Raw genomic sequence first — 16,784 nt, forward strand, 5'->3', positions numbered from 1 at the left:
TATTATATATATATATATATATATATATATATATATATATATAATGTCTTGATTATGTAGCAATAGAACTTTAATATTTATATTTAATATATATAATTTATAAAAATATATAAAAATTAGTCATAAAAAATGGTAAAACATCTGGCAGCAAAAATTGCCAAACACATACTGTCACATTGAAGTTATATATATATATATATTATCTGTATTTTTAAAAATAATTATCTGTAAAATAAGTTACGGTTGTATACTGTTATTTGACAGTAAGTGTTTAGAGTAACTGGCTCTTAGGAACAGATGTACAGAGAAATTACATAATCAACCCCATGTTAACATATTGACCATGAAATGTACAGTAAATGAGACCTGTAATTTCAGGGTGTTGTCGTGTTGATCAGAAATGTACCTTATAAAAATGCATCACCTATTTTAGTTGTTTGTGTTTGTGATGCAAACATTATTCACTCGTCTCTACCTTATTTTAACAGTGTATGTTCTCTACAATGTCTGCAGCTGGAAAATAGGAAAGTGGTATTTCCTGAGTTTTGCTGCAGCACCGGAATGCAACACTTAACCATGATGCATTGCGACCAACTGACAGAGCAGCAGGCTGGGATCAGAGATGTTCCGCTGAGAGATCAGACCCAGCAAAGATGTCGGCAGTGCCTAACGTTGTTTAAACTAAAATACACCCTTCCTTTCAAATGTATTTTCCCCCTGAAACTGAAGTTATCTCAAATAACAAATAAGAATTTCGTTGCGAAGGATTCAGAAGAAAAACAATTTTTTTTGTCCTTTTTTTTTAAACTGATGAGCCACCCATGATTCATTGCGGGCCAGCGGTTTAAGGACCTTTAAGGACCTTGCGGTGACATCTCAGTAAAAAAAAAAAAGAAGCTCTGATTCGGCTTCAACAAGTTAATAAAAATAATAACTTAGTATAATTAAATTAAGATAGCAAGGTTTCTGTTTTTATGCTACGGATGGTTAGTTTTTTTGGGAAGAATCTGAGCACGAAAAAGCTGCCAAAAGACAAATCTCATTCCTTTGGTTGCTTACAAGGTTTGTCTTATACTTGCACTTATTCCATAACATTGGTGACAAATCAGTATTTAAATAAATGGAAACAAAAACATGAAATGGATAGGTTATTTCAGATACAGGATATTTAGGTGTGACTCAAATTTTTGAAGTAGTAATCATCTGTATGTGTGGTCTGTGGAAAACTCAAAGTGATGACTGAGAGGGATTATTTTAGTATGCATTGATACAAAAAATGCACATTTTTGTATGCAGTAATTTTTGGAAAATCCTGCATAGTATACAAACAAACAATTTATTTTTTTAGCTGTTTTCCCCCCCCCCATTGTGACATGAAGAGAGTGAAATGTCAGAGGATGCCATCCCACTGGTCTGACTCTTCCAATGTCATACATAATAAACCTTAAAGCTCAGTGTGATGTACAACCTTAATATTTTTTTTAAAGGGACATAAAAGCAGAATGCATGGAATTCAAAATGAGTGAATACATTTACAGAAAACAAAGGTTTTACAGTTTGATCATTAAATAATTTGTCTTTGTACTGCATTCTATTGAATGTAGATCACAAAAAATGTGCAATTCATTGCATTCTGTTCAGTGGCGGTTCTACACAGGGGCCTCCAGGGGCCACTGCCCCTGTGAAGAAGCCTTTGGCCCCTGCTGTGGCCCCTGTGTCCAATTAATGATAAAAATTATCAATTTATATCAATGAACAATGGAACAATTCTAAACTTTTTTTTGTTCATTTTTTAATCCTTTTCATGTCTTTACGTGTCTTTTTTAGTAATTTGTGTCTTTTTGTGTCTTTTTTTTGGTAATTTTGTGTCTGTTGTTGTGTCTTTTTTATTTATTTTGTGTCTTTTTTTGTTATTTTGTGTCTTTTTTGTCATTGGTGTCATTTATGTGTCTTTTTTGTGTCTGTTTTAGTTATTTTGTGTCTTTTTATGGTCATTTTATGTCTTTTTTTGTCATTTTTATGTCTTCTGTGGGTTTTTTTTGTGGTTATTCTGTCTTCTCATTTTGTGTCTTTTTTGGTCATTTTGTGTCTTTTTCAAGACATTCAAAGATTTTGAATACTTAAATATCATCTTTGCCATTTTTCATGTGCTAATGTGCCCCTCTGATTAAACACTGGCCCCTCCTTGGCCCCCACAGTAAAACTGGTCTAGAACCGCCACTGATTCTGTTTTTATCAGGGTAAATATCCTCATGTTAGCGCACTGAGCTTGGTGTTACGGCTAGTGTGAGCGCCTCGGCCATCTCCATGGAAACACACTCTCTGACGTTTGCCTTCTTGACACACCTTTTGTTGTCTCGGCTAGCTAGATTCGGCTAACAGTTGCTAGCCAGCATCATCCGCATCGACTACCCGCCAGTTGGGGCAAAAATAATTACTATAAAGCCAAAAGGGAGCCGAGAAGTGACGGCCGACACCCTGCCAGGTAGTTAATATATTAAAATAAGAACATAAGTATATTCTGGAATGTTTCCGTTTTTAACTACGGGCGTGTCAAACGTCAAAATGCAGCCATAACAGTCACTAGCAGGCTAGCTCGCTAGCTAGCAGACAAGCTAACGTTAGATAAATAGTAAGGTAGCAGGTTTAATGCGATCAGCTGTGTGATCCATAAGCAGCAGCCGTGAAAGTGAAAGTCCTCTATCCGCATTAGGCCAGTCTGTCTGCGGCTGAAACACTAAGCTGCTCTATCACACCCCTGGTTCTTCTAGCTGGTGCTGATTGATGCTTTTTTATATCAACCTAAAACGGCATGAACCGTGATATGTTCAGTAAAATATTTCCTTTATTAACCCTATAAAGCCAATCGTATCATATTTGATACACAAGTTTTTGAAAACAGAAAAATCAGAAAAATACTGCAAAGCCCACATACTGCACCATAAAAAAATAAGTTATTTAAAAAAAATGAATCTATTATTTTAACAGGGTTTTTGCAAGTGCCATAAAAAAATACATTACTTTGATTACAAATATAAACAATAAAAAGTGGAAATCTGTAAATGTTTTTTACAGAATTATTCAATTACTTAATGAGTGAATTCTATGTAAAAAAAAAAAAAAAGAACATTTAACAAAAAATACACATCACATTGCTGAATTTAAAATCAAGGCAAGGTTCTGTTTTATATGTATATATATTAAATACAGATATTTACTGTGTATTATCTGTATTTTGTTTACAACTTTTGCTGCAATTTTTTATTTTTTTATTTATTTTTTGCTTAACTGATCTCGTGCCTGCCTGCACTCATAAGGTCATTACAATATAATTACCAATTCCTTTGCCCATACATCATCAGTGTGATATTTTTTTCCTGAAAAACCTGATGTATACATGTGTTGAAGAAAAAAAAACTGAGCAACAAATTGCACAAAAATACAAGATATAGCAAAATTTATATGCAGGTTCCACTGGTGGATCAGTCATTGCTGCGTGAAAACTTCATATCAGCAGATGTATGATGTTGTGTTATATGGAAAAAAATATTTTGCATGTTTGAGGAAAATGTTAAAAGGAAGTAAAGTCTTAAAAGGTTAAAAATGTTGGGTTTTATATGTTTTTGTTAGTTCAAGAACAAACTGTGAGCAACAAATTGCACAAAAAGAACTGATGTATCAAATATGATACAAATTAAAATCATATATGCCTATTGTTTTTAGATTTTTTTGTTAATTACCTGTCAGCAGGTTCAATAAACACTCCAGTTTAAAAAAAAAGGAGAATTTTCTGGCAATTATTTAGTGGTTCAGGCTTTATAGGGTTAATGTAATAATTTTTTGTAATGTAGCATAAGGTAATGTAAATCATTTTTAATTTAGTCTTATTCTTATGTACCCGCGTATAAACACTTGTATATACATTTTCCTGTGACCTTTTTTTTCTTGATTTATTTTTTTATTGTAATCTATCATTATTTAATTGTATACATACTGTGACATTTTTCTGTAACATCTTCCCTTAATTTATTAAATCATTCATTGTAATCTATTTTATTTTATTCATTTTTTTGTTTCTTTTAATTTTTATGTACCCCACATATTAACAATTTTGTTTGTACAAATTGTGCTGCTGCTTTCAATAGGAAGCATTATGTCTCTGACTGTATGTTATTTTTATTCATGTGTGAATAACTGGTGTGCTCTCCTCCTGCAGGATGAGTGGTGATGACTTGAACCCAGCTGCCGTGGCTCAGCCTGTAGGAGATGTACAAGGAGATGACCGGTGGATGTCACAGGTTGGTGGGTCTTATTAATAATGTAGGAAGCATTCTCTTTAGCCCGTAACATAATTTAAAAATCATGCATTTCTTTGGTTGCTTACAAGGTTTGTCTTATACTTGCACTTATTTCATAACATTGGTTATAAATCAGTATTTAAATAAATGGAAACAAAAACATGAAATGGATAAGTTATTTCGGATATAGGATATTTAGGTGTGACTCAAATTGAAGTAGTAATCAGCTGTATGTGTGATCTGTGGAAAACTCTCCAGAGACCACAGGCCTCACACTTCAAAGTGATGACTGAGAGGGATTATTTTAGTATGCATTGATACAAAAAATGCATATTTTTGTATGCAGTCATTTTTGGAAAATCCTGCATAGTATACAAACAAACAAGTGATTTTTTTAAGCAGTTTTTCCCCCCATTGAAGAGAGTGAAATGTCAGAGGATGCCATCCCACTGGGACCCTGTCTGACTCTTCTAATGTCATACATAATAAACCTTAAAGCTCAGTGTGATGTACAACCTTAATATATTTTTTTAAAGGGACATAAAAGCAGAATGCATGGAATTCAAAATGAGTGAATACATTTACAGAAAACAAAGGTTTTACAGTTTGATCATTAAATAATTTGGCTTTGTACTGCATTCAGTTGAATGTAGATCACAAAACATTTGCAATTCATTGCATTCTGTTTTTATTACATTTTTTTCACATCGTCCCTCTATTGCAATCAGGGATGAAGGATAAGTTTCCTGTGTGTATGTATGCTCAAGTTACTGACATGTAAATAACCCCACTTCGCTAGAAATCATGACTGTAATTGTTTGTCTGGCCCTTATGATGACACATTTTACAAGGCAGCAACAATGCATTATATATTGCCTTTGATTACTATCATTGATGTTCACGATTGTGCTTGAGGCTATATTTGCACAATATCATGAGATTATGCTTGACTGTTATTTACTATAGTATTAGTTACAACTGAGGGGGAAAGGTTAATGCTAAATGCTCATTATATTAGTCATGGGCTGTGATCTGACTCAAACACCATGTGCTTTGCTCATAAATTGCAACCATTTCCAAGAAGTTTTGTTTCTTTGAAAGCACCACTTTATCTAGTTTGTTTAGTGGCACCTCCTGGTAGGTCTGTGCAGGGTTAATCCCCCAAAGCTCAGAGAACTGAGACAGTCTGCTTTACTCAGAGCTCTGTCAGATGGGCCAACAGACGTGTCCTGTTGTGTGATGAGCTTGCAGGATTTTGTTTGACTTATAATGCTAACAGGTCTTATCCCAAGATTTAGAAAACTCATAACACAAAGGCATTAACTTGGACTGAAATGCCAAAAAAAGAACAGATTAAATAGTCTTGTTTTCTGTGAATGGACCGATTTTTATCTCTAACATTTATGGACTGCATTATGAGCTCTTTTTTGACAAGGCTGTGTTTTTGTTGTTGTTCTGCAGCACACAAGATTTGTGCAGGAGTGTAAGGATGCTGAACCAGACGTGCTTTTTGTGGGGGATTCTATGGTACAACTAATGCAGCAGTATGAGGTGAGGCACAAAGTGTACTTTTCTAAACCTCACAAGGCATAAGCGTATTAATTTTGTTTTTTTCTCAATTTTTTCAAAATAAAATAAAACACTGTAAATATATATGTTTATGTTGCCTCATTACTATTCTTATATTGGTACCAGGGCTGCACCAAATAATTTGAATCTTAAAATTGAATTCATGATTATAATAGAAAATTAAAATGCTGTGCAGGTTCTTTCTTTCTGTTCATTATAATTTGTATCGTAGAATTAAAATTCCACTAGTAGCTATGCAGGATTGTTTTTGACTCAACTCGTGCACTGTTTATGAATTAAAGGGACTAACTCATGTAATTCAATGAACCATTTCATTATAATTGGGGATTTTCTATGAGGGGTTTTTTGGAGTCATATTTTCTGACTACCCTAAGTGGTTTGCATATCGATGTTGCTGATCAGACAGATTTGATTTGCATTGGTGAGTTATTTATTATTCACCAAAGTCAGACATTCTCATATAAAATGCAGATTTGATGTTTCCTGTCCACAGTTCTGGAGGGAGTTATTCTCTCCTCTTCATGCACTCAACTTTGGCATCGGAGGGGACACCACCTGTAACGTGCTGTGGAGGCTGCAGAATGGAGAGCTGGAGAACATCCGTCCCAAGGTGAGACAAACCTGCTGAGGTTTTTAGAACAAGACTGTTAAGTAGGGCTGGGCGATATGGCCCTAAAAGAATATTACGATATTTCAGGCTATTTTTGCAATAACGATATTCTTGACGATATTACGAAATGCTTCAAAAGATAAAGATTTAGTCTGTATAAATAAATAAAACATTTAAATGTAGTGTGAAGTGCAAATCTCAACAGTTGCCAAATACAAAAAAAATTACTCTTGACTCTTGAGTATGAGCAAATGATAAAAAATAACCATTTAGGGGTTCTGGGGGCATATTGTAATGACATTTTGTAAAGGAGAATAAAGGTTCTTGTATGTTTTTTAAGGCATCTTATTTTTAAAGTCTTCTTCTAAGTTCTGTGGTGGATTCTGTTAACACACTGTGCTCTTATTTTGAAAGGTGCATGTGTTTAGTGACAGAGAGTAAGTAGCTTTTTGTGATTAAAACAACTTTAATTGTTAGCTAATGTTAGCTTGTGGCTAACGAACGGCATAATGCAGCAGTGTGTTTGGAGGACGGAGAGGTGGGGTTCCGGGTTTGACTGACTGGTGACAGACACTTACGCCATTTTTTTAACCATAAAAAAAATATACTGATATTATCTTAAACGATACGATATGGCACACCCCTACTGTTAAGAGCAAAATAATTGTATTCAATTCTTGAACTGAGACTGTTTGTCCTCCTTGCACAAATCTTGCACGTGGCTGTCCCTCCCTGACCTCCTCATCCTATTGGATGCAGCAGCAGCAGATGGTCTAAATGTCCACAGTTGTCAGAGAGGATCATTTTGTGTGTAACAGCTTTTATTACTCCAACAGCCATGTTGTTAAGTTGTTTAGTTTGAAAACATTGTGGCAGCAACAATCTGTTGTATAACTCTAACTGTGCTTATGGCTGTGCTAATTATATAGACATTGGAGATGGCTTGTATTGCCCAGACATTACTCATTCTCTCAAAACACATAACAGGATTTTGCTTCGCTATTAACATATATTTTTATTCCCCCTTTTATAGAGAACTGGGGTTGTGGGCAGTGGATTTTTAGGGACAGATAGCATGTCAACAATAAATGCCACATAGAAGTTGTGTACATCATCTGAAAGCTGTGAACCTGAAGATTAATTTGAGTTGCAGCACTCTGTTTCAAGTTGTTCTGGTCATACATCTCTTATCTTATCTCTAATTCATCAGTTAATCAACTAAGTAAACCTATTGAGTTGTATAAGGGTTCTGAAAATGAATGTATAGCTTTCTTAAGCCCAAACTAGGTCCCTTAAGTTGTTGCAGCAATTTTTGGGGCGAGAATAGATAAAAATGGTCAAAAACCCTCCAGAATATAACATCAATACACCAAGACCTTTGGAACAACACAGAACAATCCATGCTGTGATTTGTTTCAAAAACTTGAGACACTTAAGATTTCTCTGTATTTTCCGTAATTGGATGACGAAGACTTCTGTTCTCTAAACTGCTGAGAAACGCCCTTATTGTCAATATACCTAGCTATAGAGCTATATATCCCAGAATGCTCCAGGTCTCTAGTTTATGGTTGTAAAGTTTCATGAGGCTGTGATTATCCTAGAGGCCACAGCAGCTCATTTTATACACTGAGCTTAAGTTTCAAGAAATGCTGTCACTGCAGTAAACTGGCTACTATGTGGGTGTATTGACAACCGTTAGCAAACACAGTATAATGCTAACAGGAAAACTTACAGTACAGGCCAAAAGTTTGGACACACCTTCTCATTCAATGTGTTTCCTTTATTTTCATGACTATTTACATTGTAGATTCATCAAAACTATTAATGAACACATGTGGAATTATGTACTTAACAAAAAAGTGTGAAATAACTGAAAACATGTCTTATATTCTAGTAAGCAAAGGGTGGTTACTTTGAGGAATCTAAAATACAAGACATGTTTTCAGTTATTTCACACTTTTTTTGTTAAGTACATAATTCCATATGTGTTCATTCATAGTTTTGATGCCTTCAGTGAGAATCTACAATGTAAATAGTCATGAAAATAAAGAAAAACGCATTGAATGAGAAGGTGTGTCCAAACTTTTGGCCTGTACTGTATATCATGCTTTGATTACACTGATGGAAATTAGAATAAGTTCAGTGAAAGTAAACAAAGCGCCTGTCTTTGGTCTGGTCCAGGCGGTGGTCTTGTGGGTAGGAACCAACAATCACGAACACACAGCAGAACAAGTTGCAGGAGGGATTCTTGCCATCGCGCAGCTGCTCACCTCCCGACTCCCCAAGGCAAAGATAGTTGTTCTGGTAAGTCATCAGTTTTATGTCTTTAGTTCTAACGGGTACCTTGACATTTGTCTGTCTTATTTTCTGCAGTTGTTACATTGAGCCCAAGTAGGTTTTACGTTTGAACTTTGGTTCCATATTTGGTAAATAATTGAAGATTGAGTGAAATGCTGACATGTTATAATTGGTCATGTGCCATCCAATCTATGTGGGTCAGCGTCGGAAATTATTAGCTTTTAAATGTTATTTCTTCTCTTCGTTAAGAATCAAGCAGTTGGATTGTCTTCCATAAATAAGAATTATAGAAAATAAACTGAAACAAACTGTCTCTGTCAGTATATATATCATTTTATGGTTCAAAGGTGTTATTTGTCAATATGTGCAGTGTAATAAAAATGAGTGCCATTAAAAATTACAGCACGAGAACAAATGTAAATATTTAAAGAAATGTTTTTTGAATATGCACTACATAATGAATTATTTATGTAGATCAAATATTAACAGTAACCTTGGCCAGAATAATTAAAAGGCCAGTTTAAGATAGTGGAATTGAGGCTCTCTTACCCTTTTGGTTAAAAAAACAACCTATTAAAATACATTTTATTAAGCTTTAAGTCTCAACACGTTGACCATAACCATCTGAACCCCAAACAGTTTCAGGGTGATTTTACATTTTACATACATTGTACTCACTGTGGCCTTGTATTTAACTGCAGCATATAAAATATATAAGTCTTGCAGCTCTGTGGAATCAGAACAATCATGGCTAGAAGTAGGAACCATTCAAAAATCTCTTTTTTTGCAGAATAACAGTTATAATGCCAAAAATCATAAAAAACGGAGAGAAAAAACGCAAGTTTAATTTCTTTGATAATTTAAATTTGACAAACATTGAAATAAAATAGAATCTATATACAACATTTCCCAAGGGGTCACAAGTGTATCATTACAGGAAAAACATGGGGACTCCACATGCTATACATATTAAATATTTACATTTTTACAACCAGCTGCAGAATGAGCCTGCAGTTCAGCAAGATCAAAGAATTTTGTGTTTGTTTGTTTTGAAAACATCTGGCTAGTGCCAACAGTTTATTAAAGCAGATGTGTAAAGCAAAGATGAAATGTCACTATTCTAAGCTTTATTTTTGTTACTTTATCTTACCGAAGCGCCACATGTCATCCGTTCAAGAGCCATCAATCCACCGAAAATATGAGGAGATTTCTATTTATTTCGGAGGGTTAACCCATTGAAGCCTGGAAAGCTCTTAAATACTTTTTGAATTTCATTTCTATCTGCTACAGAGGCTGAAAAATCTATTATTTAGTAGAAGCGTTGACACTTCTGTTGAATTTCCAGAAAAACTTCAGGTTTTAGGGGCTTATTTTAAAATCGGCCCGAGGTTTTACAGGCGTTTTTAGGCATCAATGGGTTAATGTGAGTCAAAAATATTGTTTTTGGCCCTCAGGGTTTGCTGCCTCGAGGGGAGCGCCCCAACCCTCTGAGAGAGAAGAACGCGGCGGTGAACGGGTTCCTGCGCTCCTGGCTCCCCCGGCTGGCTCAGGCCCAGCTCCTGGATGTGAGCGGGGAGTTTGTTCACTCTGACGGAGCGATCAGCCCACAGGACATGTTTGACTTCCTCCACCTGACGTCGACAGGTTACCGATCCGTGGCCAAGCCCCTCACCGACCTGCTGCTGCAGATACTGGAGGAGACGCCAGAGGAGAGACGGGCGTCGCTGGTTTGAGGGCCGTGGCCCAGCAGTACATGCATCCAGAGGCATGTCTCACCCGCTGACGGGGGAGACATGTCCCTGGTGTCTGCAGGAGGAAGGGCTCACTCATCGGGGTGAGATGCACCCTGGTGGGGCCCCGGAGGGTTGTGGGATCACATTCATGAGCGGAGGGTTGGGTGTGGAGAGGTGCTGAGGAGGGAGAGAGACCTCACTACAGACGTAGACACTGTGATTGCAATTGTAACCTCTATTGCAAAAGGATTTATCAAGGTCAGACTACTCTGAATCACAGGCAGATATACTGAGGGACCAGGGTGGCACACATACAAACAGATTCATCTTGTTTCCCTCTGTCACCTGTGCCACAGAGATATGATACAAATACAATTTCTTCCTCCATGTTTTGCTTGATGTCAGCAAAACAGTTAGCTCTGCAGCCGCTCTATTAAACGCAGTGCACTCACAGTAGGCAAAACATTAACAACACTGTACAATGTTGTGCGTCTGACCAGTATGCTGCAGAGTGATGGTTCCCAACATGGGGTACAGGGCCCCCCAAAGATGTCACAGGAAAAATGTTAGGGGTCAAAAGATAATCTTCCAAGAGAATATTTTAGTTTTACTATATTCTGTTTACATTTTATCTCTCTTCAGGCCAAATTAAAACAATTTGAGAGTTCTTCAGAGGTATACTTTGCAGGAATTTCCAAAAATACAATGCAAAATAAAAAATAATCCCTCTCAATAACCACTTATTATTATTATTTTTGTTGCTGTGTTTCTGGGTGTCACTGTTCAAGCACAAAGGTATATGAATATAGCAGACACAGAGCAGAAAAAGGCGGAATGCCAAGCAATCAAAGTTTGTTCCAACACAAGAATGAATCCAGATGCTTTCACTCTCATTGAGTCGTGGAGGAGGGGCCAAGTTATGTTGTGTTTACGAACCGTAAGATGAAACTCCTGCACAGTGTGCCTTTAAAGGTCCACTAGTGAAAAAGGTTGGGAACCATTGCTACGGAGCAGCTGAGATGCACACTATGAATCACAGTGAGTAGTATTTACAAAAGAATTCTCACTGACAATTTTGCTTAAAGCATAATCCAGTGAAGCAAATGCCATTTAAATAATTTACAATTACTATGATAAAATATTGTCTGTCCAGTTGTGTACTATTTCCTATACTTAGCAAAACATGGAGCACTTAGTCTGCTAAAACTTCCTAAAGTTAGATGTCTTTTAAAATCAATATGAAATAGATCAGCGTATATCTGGATAATTCTCCACAGACCACACATACAGCTGATTACTACTTCATTCCTGTTGAACCGTCACTGAACTAGATGTTCAGCTGCATGCATGTTTAAAGCCTCAGCTCTGCTGTAGAAAGTCAGGCAAGGCTTCTGTGTTAAATGAGTGAATATCAATTCAGAATCATGTATTCATACGTATTGATTAGTGAAGTTATGCAGCTATGGTAGGTCTTCCAAACATCCCAACCCTGCTGTGTACATGCAAAACTTCTATCGCATCAAGTATATTTACATGTAACTTGTACAGTTTCTCCATTTGAAGAATCTAACGTGACATTTCATTTTAATGTCTAAAAACATTACACATTGCAAACGTTTTGCAGACCTGCCAGGTTTTTAAATTGTGCTCCAAGCAACTTCATGACTGCCTCATGCACATTTGTTGACATTTTTGAATAGAAAAAAAAACTTCAGTGATAATCCAGCGTTGTGATGATTGTGTGTGCACTGTCATTAGTTTTGCAGTGCACCTGATTTTATTTTTCAGAACAAAACAAAAGTTAAAGCAGTCCAGTGGTTTTCACATCAGCTCCAGTCTTCCTCAGGCCTGTCACCATAGCTACATTTTCACTAGACGATACATTGTCCCAGAAAAAAAAATCCATAAATGATATTATGGTAATTTTAAGACGGTTCAGTGCCACTGGTATAATATTAAATGAATGCAAGTACAGTGGAACTGATCCAGAAAGAAGATGACAGGAGCAGAAATGATGGAAAAATGTGTCTCAGCATGTTTTTATATAACCCTGATTCCAAAAAAGTTGTTGAATTTAGTACAAATATCAGATACGTCATGCTCAAACTGGAACACATGTTTTTTTGTAAATATATACTCTCATTCTGAATTTGAATTTTATGCATTCTGCTTTAGACAGTGTCACATTTTTTTTTAAATTCAGGGTTGAATTATAATGGCTGTTTGTGACATCATGTTGGCTAAAATGCTGGTGACAGTCTGAGTCCAAAAAAGTCAGCACATTGTCTAAAATGTAAATAAAACTGAATGTGCTCATCCTTTATGATATATTCAATTAAAAACTGTACAAAGACAGTTTATTTGATATTCAGAATGATTGTTTTTGTAAATATAAACTTCTCAATTTGATGTTTTGATCTGTTTCACACAGCGTCCCAACTTTTCTGGAATCAGGGTTGTAAACAAACAACACTTACAATATTTGGACACATTTGATAACTTGATAAGTGGATATTGTGATTATGGTGACAGTCCTAATCTTCCTGATTACACATCACACTGCTAATCATACAAAGACTTATTCTTTATATCAAAGTACAGATTGATTGGTTTCTTTCTGTCTTTATCTCACACTAATCTGTCCGAATCTTCACAGTGCGACACTTTAACTAGCAAAGGCTCTCTCTCTCTCTCTCCCTCCCCCTCCTCAATACATGGATCCACATTTCCTCGAAGCACCTGTTTATTGTTTCATCTCCTCTTTCATTTCTCTCCCTGTTGTATTTGTAGTCGACTCTCACTCTGCCCCGACACCTCCACATGGTATAGTAACTGAATATTTTTAGGAATAAAAAAGTAGCCATATGGTTAAGCTACTGAACACAGCTGTACTGAATATTATCACACTAAATGCTAAAAAGCAATCACAAGTCATGTAGAGAAAAGAAAACCATTCGTCTGTGAGCTTCTATTGCAGCTGTGTTTTTTTTTTTCATGGCTCGGTTCTGTTCAAATTGTGGCTGAGAGTGTCTGTCGAGCATCAAATTATCTGACGTTACTGCTGTCTTAAGCTCTGCACATTTGCGTGCCGTGTTAAATATAAATAGTGTATGTGTGTGTGCCTTAAGTGTTCATGGGGACGGTTGTGTACAGTGTGTCTGGTACTGGATTGTGTAAGTTGGACGTATGAAGTGACCCCAGTTGTATATAAGACATGTGAAGCTTGGGGAAATGATGTTTGAAGGGGGTTCAGGTTGTGGAAGTCTGTTTGGTGCGATACAGCATTTGCACTGTTTTGGCTCGTTGTCACATTATTGAGGTAAAGCATTCCAATAAAAAAAACAACAACAAGGATATAGTCATGTGTTTGGAGTGATCTTTTGTCACAAAGTAGCCTGATGTGTTACTACAGCGGTTCCCAAACTTTTTTAGCCGTGCACCCCCTTCTATGTCCCAACCGGGTTGACGCACCCCCAATCCCCCACACCTTCAAAAAAAACAAAATGCAATAAGTTTTTTTATAGATTCATATTAAAGGTGGAGGACGATGACGATGTTGGGAAAATGTTATAATATTTTGAGCTGCGTTGAACAAAAATTGCAGCAAATTTAAATGAGCGTGGAGTGAACACAACCCCGTCATCATAACACAGGCTGGAAAAATGATACAAGAACAAGAAGATAACTTCTTCTACGCTTCATTTTAAGATCAAAAACAACCAAAAATAGATGCAAAAATGACCAAAGATGACACAAAATTATCAAAATAGACACAAATTGACCAAAAATACATGTAAAAATTACCAAACAACCAAAAAATAGATGCAAAAATGAACAATAAATGACACAAAATTGAATAGCCTGTATTTATTAATTAATTAATAACACGTCTTTATTGTGTGGGGGGAAAAAAATGTAATTGTGTCATTATCAGACCGCCATTACATTTTTCATCTCGCGCACCCCCTAGCAGCAGCTCATGCACCCCCAGGGGTCCACGCACCACACTTTGGGAATCCCTGTGTTACTATAATTCCACTACTTTTGGCAGTAACTAAATGCAACTTATTTCTTTTCTAAATGAAATAACACAAAATACATTTCTGAAATGAAAATTTTGTTACAATTGGTGTAATGATACATTGATCTGGATCATTATATATATCAAATAAATGATCGAGGGTCCAATATCATTGATGCAAAGTAAAACATCTTGATATGTACCATTATTTTTAACCCGATGAACCATTTCAGGGTGTTTTTTGCTGCACCTTTTTATGGAATCAGCACAGCCATGCAAAATAATAATAATAATAATAATAATAACTTATAACGACATCAATCATAAAACCAAGTTCAATTTCCCAGATAAATTATTTTTGGAATAAAATTGAATTTATATATAAAACACTTTTCTAGTTTGTGTCATGAATATTGGAAAAAATAAATTGGGTCTCCACATGCTATACATATTGAACTATTTGCATTTTTACAACCTCTCCTGTCCTCTCCTCTCTGCTCTGTGTAAACAGATTTTCAGTGAATATTTGTCACATGACCGTTGGTCTCAGCAGAATCAATCACGTCTCTGAGGAGCAGGATTTAATGTTTAGGATCTAGTTTTTCCAAACGGTTTATTTTTGGCAATGTTTTAAATGAGACATGTAGAATTAGGTGATTTTAATCGAAATATCACAATTTTAAGCTTTGTTTTGGTTACTTTTTCTAATGGGCATGTTCATAACCTATGATCAAAGACTCTCAGAAAGTTCCAATTCTGATGATAATGCCTGTACATTTCACAGGGTTGATAAGAGAATTGAAGCAGATAATATCAACTTTTACGTACAAGTAACTTTACAAAGCCAGAACACCAGCCTCTGCTGGGTAGTTGAAGAATATTTATATATTAAATATTTAATATTTATCTTTTTTTTTTTTTTGCATTTTACTTAAACATGCATTAATTGTTAAAGTAATTGAATTAGACAACACTTGTAGAGAGAGAACATGTTTTAATTTTAGAGAAAAGGAGAGTGTAAGAGCCATTTTGCTTTAATTGTTTATTTGTTTGTTTGTTTGTTGCACCGGTGTATGACTGATTGTGTTTGAGATGCCGGAGAGGCACACAGTTTTTTTACTTTTGTAGTGACCCGATTGCTACTCAAAAAAGATGCCACTATTATGATGAGATCCCGTTTATAGTAATTTACCCGCAGAAATGTGATGTATACGTTGGAAACATAAGTTTATTTGTTTAGGAAATAAGTACAGTACAGGCCAAAAGTTTGGACACACCTTCTCATTCAATGCGCTTTTCTTTATTTTCATGACTATTTACATTGTAGATTCTCACTGAAAGCATCAAAACTATGAATGAACACATATGGAATTATGTACTTAACAAAAAAAGTGTGAAAATACTGAAAACATGTCTTGTATTTTAGATTCCTCAAAGTAACCACCCTTTGCTTTCTAGAATATAAGACATGTTTTCAGTTATTTCACACTTTTTTGTTAAGTACATAATTCCACATGTGTTCATTAATAGTTTTGATGAATTTACAATGTCAATAGTCATGAAAATAAAGGAAATGCATTGAATGAGAAGGTGTGTCCAAACTTTTGGCCTGTACTGTATATATTTGTTTGGAAACATTATAATAAACTGAGTTAAAGGATATACGGAAACTGGACATTTAATTTGTGCACGTTAATGACTATAAACGGGATCTCATCATAATAGTGGCATCTTTTTTGAGTAGCGATCGGGTCACTACAGAGAGGATGAACAAATCTGAGTTGTTTCTGAAATCAGGAATAGTAATTGGAATTAGTAAATGGAAAAAACATTAAATCCTGCTCCTCAGAGACATGATTGATTCTGCTGAGACGAACGGTCATGTGACAAATATTCACTGAAAATCTGTTTACACAGAGCAGAGAGGAGAGGACAGGAGAGGTTGTAAAAATGCAAATAGTTCAATATATATAGCATGTGGAGACCCAATTCATTTTTTTCAATATTCATGACACGTGGACTCTTAGAAAAGTGTTTATTGTAAGTCGCTTTGGACAAAAGCGTATGCTAAATGCAGTGGTGGAATGTAACTAAGTACATTTACTCAAGTACTGTACTTCAGTACAATTTTGAGGTATTTGTACTTTCCTTGAGTATTTCCATTTTATGTAACTTTTTACTTCTACTCCACTACATTTTTAGGCAAATATTGTACTTTTTACTCTAGGATTTAG

At 35.6% G+C, this 16,784-nt stretch overlaps 1 protein-coding gene across 1 annotated transcript; it reads left to right on the forward strand.

The window, feature by feature from the left end:
* The first annotated feature begins 1,970 nt into the window (after nucleotides 1–1,970).
* pafah1b2 (platelet-activating factor acetylhydrolase 1b, catalytic subunit 2) lies at nucleotides 1,971–13,883 on the forward strand. The gene is made up of 6 exons (XM_059351524.1): nucleotides 1,971–2,485; nucleotides 4,217–4,298; nucleotides 5,760–5,849; nucleotides 6,382–6,498; nucleotides 8,680–8,802; nucleotides 10,251–13,883. The coding sequence occupies exons 2-6, from the start codon at nucleotides 4,218–4,220 to the stop codon at nucleotides 10,527–10,529; spliced, it is 690 nt and encodes a 229-aa protein (XP_059207507.1). The 5' UTR covers nucleotides 1,971–2,485; nucleotide 4,217; the 3' UTR covers nucleotides 10,530–13,883.
* Nucleotides 13,884–16,784: the final 2,901 nt, after the last annotated feature.

Source organism: Centropristis striata, chromosome 15, assembly GCF_030273125.1.
Source record: "Centropristis striata isolate RG_2023a ecotype Rhode Island chromosome 15, C.striata_1.0, whole genome shotgun sequence".
NCBI lineage: Eukaryota > Metazoa > Chordata > Actinopteri > Perciformes > Serranidae > Centropristis > Centropristis striata.

What these genes read in the sequence shown, in the direction of transcription:
- pafah1b2 (XM_059351524.1), top strand. Translation starts at nt 4,218, where the DNA reads ATGAGTGGTGATGACTTGAACCCAGCTGCCGTGGCTCAGCCTGTAGGA. An exon ending in ATGACCGGTGGATGTCACAG is followed by an intron (nt 4,299 to 5,759) that starts GTTGGTGGGTCT and finishes GTTGTTCTGCAG; the next exon opens with CACACAAGATTTGTGCAGGA. An exon ending in AACTAATGCAGCAGTATGAG is followed by an intron (nt 5,850 to 6,381) that starts GTGAGGCACAAA and finishes TCCTGTCCACAG; the next exon opens with TTCTGGAGGGAGTTATTCTC.